At 44.8% G+C, this 3,202-nt stretch overlaps 1 protein-coding gene across 1 annotated transcript in view; it reads right to left on the bottom strand.

The window, feature by feature from the left end:
• Nucleotides 1-2,500, bottom strand: part of E2F7 (E2F transcription factor 7) — a 42,158-nt gene extending 39,658 nt beyond the window's left edge. The window contains exon 1 of the mRNA XM_004700433.2: nt 2,408-2,500. Coding sequence (XP_004700490.1) covers nt 2,408-2,500 — 93 coding nt within the window. The remainder of the gene's footprint in view (nt 1-2,407) is intronic.
• Between the last annotated feature and the right edge of the window lie 702 nt (nt 2,501-3,202).

Here is a 3,202-nt window from a genome sequence, read left to right as displayed (position 1 = left end):
ATAAAGATGTTCATTATTACTAAAATCATTGCTGTAATGATAAAAAAAAATGGCAGCATTTCACCCAAGAAAGAGTTTGATAGTTAAGACATGAGTTCGAGGCCTGTTCCTAAGTCAGACAGCTTGGGGCTTGTTATTGCAAATAATGTATTCAGTCACCTTTAAGGCCCTTGCTTTTTTGCCAATCTCTTTTCCAGTTCCAACTCATACAAGTCCCACATTTGCTCAACTACTACACTTGCGATTCTTCAAACCTGTCCTAAACTTGGCTCATATCATCTTCCTAGTGAATGCCATTGGCCTAGATTTGACTACTGATATCCTATCCTATGAAAGGCTTATCAAAAAGACCCCATCTCAGCACATGTTTCCTATCTGTTAACTGAAAACTTGCTTTCCAAGTGCATTTTCTAGAAAGTCTGGTGCTGACTCAATACTCTCACTGAGGCCACTTCTCGGTTGCAATATCTGGATGTCTTACTTGGTCCCACGAGAGGGGTTACAATGCTGACTTTCTTTGTTCCTTAAAGGTCTCAGCCAGTAGCTTCCAAGATCCTACTCTTTCTTTTCTGGTTCTTCCTGTTTCTCTAACCATTCCTTCCTTCTCAGGTCCCCTCATTGGTTCTTCTGTTTCCACTCTTACAAACCAGAGTCCACACTCAGCCCTCCATCCGCTCTGTCCTGGATGATTCACCCACTCTCACACACCTGGCTTTCAAGTCTTTATATGGATAGTTCTCAAGTTTTTATCCGCTGGAATCTTTTGGAATTCCAAAGTCAAGCCACCAGCTACCTCCTATAAAAATTTACCTATAAATTACATGGGTGCCAACTGGACTCCATCCTGTTTCAACCACCCCAAAGGAGATCACTGACCATCAAAAAACATGGCCACCTCCAAATATGCATGCAGATCCTACTTTCCCACTCTACTTGTCTAAGTCTTAGCACCATTATCCCAAGCCAGGGCTTAATTACCACCTCTTTCATAAAGGCCCCCAACAAGCTCAATCTCTGGGGGTCACCTCTTTATCCCTAACCACCTATTTTCCAATTCTGTCATCCTAAGTAGACAGTATAAACAGCCTAAGAGCCTTCTTTAACACCCCACAAGCTGGTGCAATAATTCAAGTTGCAGTTGTTAGTTGCCGTTGATTTTGAATCACATGGTGATTCCATGTGAGCAAAGGAGAATTGCTCCACAGGGTTTGCAAGGCTGTGATCTTACAGAAGTAAAGCACCTGGGTCGGACGTCCAAGGCTGGAAATCTGTATAGGGGCAGATGGTCTCATCTTTCTCTCAAGGAACAGGTGGTGAGTTTGAACTGCCAACCTTGTGGTTAACAGTCCCACATGTAACCCCCGGCAATGCTAGAGTTCCTTTTACTTACAAAATCATAGTGAAGCTGGTTAATTTGACATTTGGGCTCCCCTTACAGTCTGTCAGGTAACTGAGGGTAGAGCCTATAGTACATTCATCTTTGTTGCTGGGTGCTTTACAAAAACCCACTGGGGGCTGTTTCAGAAAAAGAAACAAAAAACACACAGGTTTAGAGAGGGTAGGCATCTCATGAAATTTCTGCTTCCTTATTGCCTAAAACATAAATGTTTGTGGGGAGACGGAATACAGTTGTTTGAGGGCACACGGCTAATAGCAAGAAGGAAAGCACTGGCCCTAGGGATTCTCCCCTGTTCACTGCAGCGGGAGGAGACGGAACGTCCTCCTAGTATGTGTGCAGAATCACGCTGCTATCACCCCTTGTTTTCTCTGGGAAAGCGGAAAGAATCCCTGCTCAGTTTTTTAAAAAGGAACCACTTCTCCCAACATCTTCCTGTCTTTTGTGGGTTTTCTTTGCTCATGTAAAAACTGTGAAAGTGTAACTAGCACAGCACCGATTAAAGCTAGCTGTAGAAGTGTTCTTGTTAAAGGCACTTGATAAAAAGTCATAAAGATATTAGGTAGGCACGGGTCATGTCTGTGGGTGACGGGAACTGCCTGTAGGAACCCATCTATTGGCATGGAGACATTTTACAGCACTTCAAACATCCAGTATTTATAGCAACAGGCACCCATCTACCTGGCAACAACTGAGGCGTAGCCTTCCTGAAATGTTCGTCAGCAGTAAGTAGTTAAAGTTCATCCCTAAGAAAGACTTATCAGATGTGGGCCCATCTTGGATCCGTTATTAGTTGGTTTCCAAAGTCACTTCTAACCTGGCCTCTGTCCAAAGCACAATGAATGAAGGGAATTGCAACAATAAGGGTTTGATCCCTCTTTTTAAAAAGTAGATTTCTACCATTAACAATGTTTGTAACATCAATACAAGGAGCCAGTTGGAAAATTTAATTGGATTAGACAAACCCAATCTAAGTAGGGTAGAGCTTAAGGTATTTAAGTGCACACTTACCTTTTGTGCGTTTCCCCCATCTTCGATGGCAAAATCTAGCCTGGGCTGCCTGGGGCTGATCAGGTCTTTCAGTGTTAAACAGTTTACATCCATCTTGAAGTAAAAAGAGACTTTACAATTAGTTATTTTCTCCTTCGATGAAACAGTCTATTTAATATTTGTTAATGAACATGAACTTCCCCTCCCTAAACTCCCTCTAGGAATTTCCAGTTGTAGAGACACCCCACCCCCCACCTCTTAAACTCACAGGCGCACACAAACACGAAAAGTGTGCTGTAGTTATTACTGAAAGCTTGGGAAAGAAACTCCGACAAAACTGGGAATTCTTTAGGAAAACTAACAGGGCAAAATAAAATGACCAGTTCAAGCGGGTTTGGGGCAAATGTGTCAGAAAGCATAGGGTCTGCAAGGTCAGTTAATTTTGGCGCAAAGAGCTGAGAGGAATTTAGCTTTGAGGGTGGCTTGAATCTGGAGGGAAGGAAACCTGATCGCTAGACCAACCCCAACCATCCCTTGGCACAGTCCCTTCCCAGGCTTTCCAGCCGACCCCAAAGATCAACTCTTCCAAGGAAACCCCCCAAACGCAAGGACGGGCCCGGGCGTTCCGGCAGAAAAATTGCTGGAGTCGGGACAGCAGTCGTGCATCAAATCCGGCGGCAGATGCCACGCCACCTGGTCCGGGAGGGTGGCGGGCTGGCAGCCAGGGCGACAGGACCCCTTTCCTCCACCAATTCCCGCCTCGGCACCAGCGCTGGGACAGCTCGCTACTTACTCCCGCTTCGCTAGGGAGGCGCT

Source organism: Echinops telfairi, unplaced genomic scaffold, assembly GCF_000313985.2.
Source record: "Echinops telfairi isolate 266 unplaced genomic scaffold, ASM31398v2 ScPeMD7_2;HRSCAF=8, whole genome shotgun sequence".
NCBI lineage: Eukaryota > Metazoa > Chordata > Mammalia > Afrosoricida > Tenrecidae > Echinops > Echinops telfairi.
The sequence above is the reverse complement of the archived record's forward strand: the minus strand, read 5'-3'. Positions and strand labels throughout refer to the sequence as shown.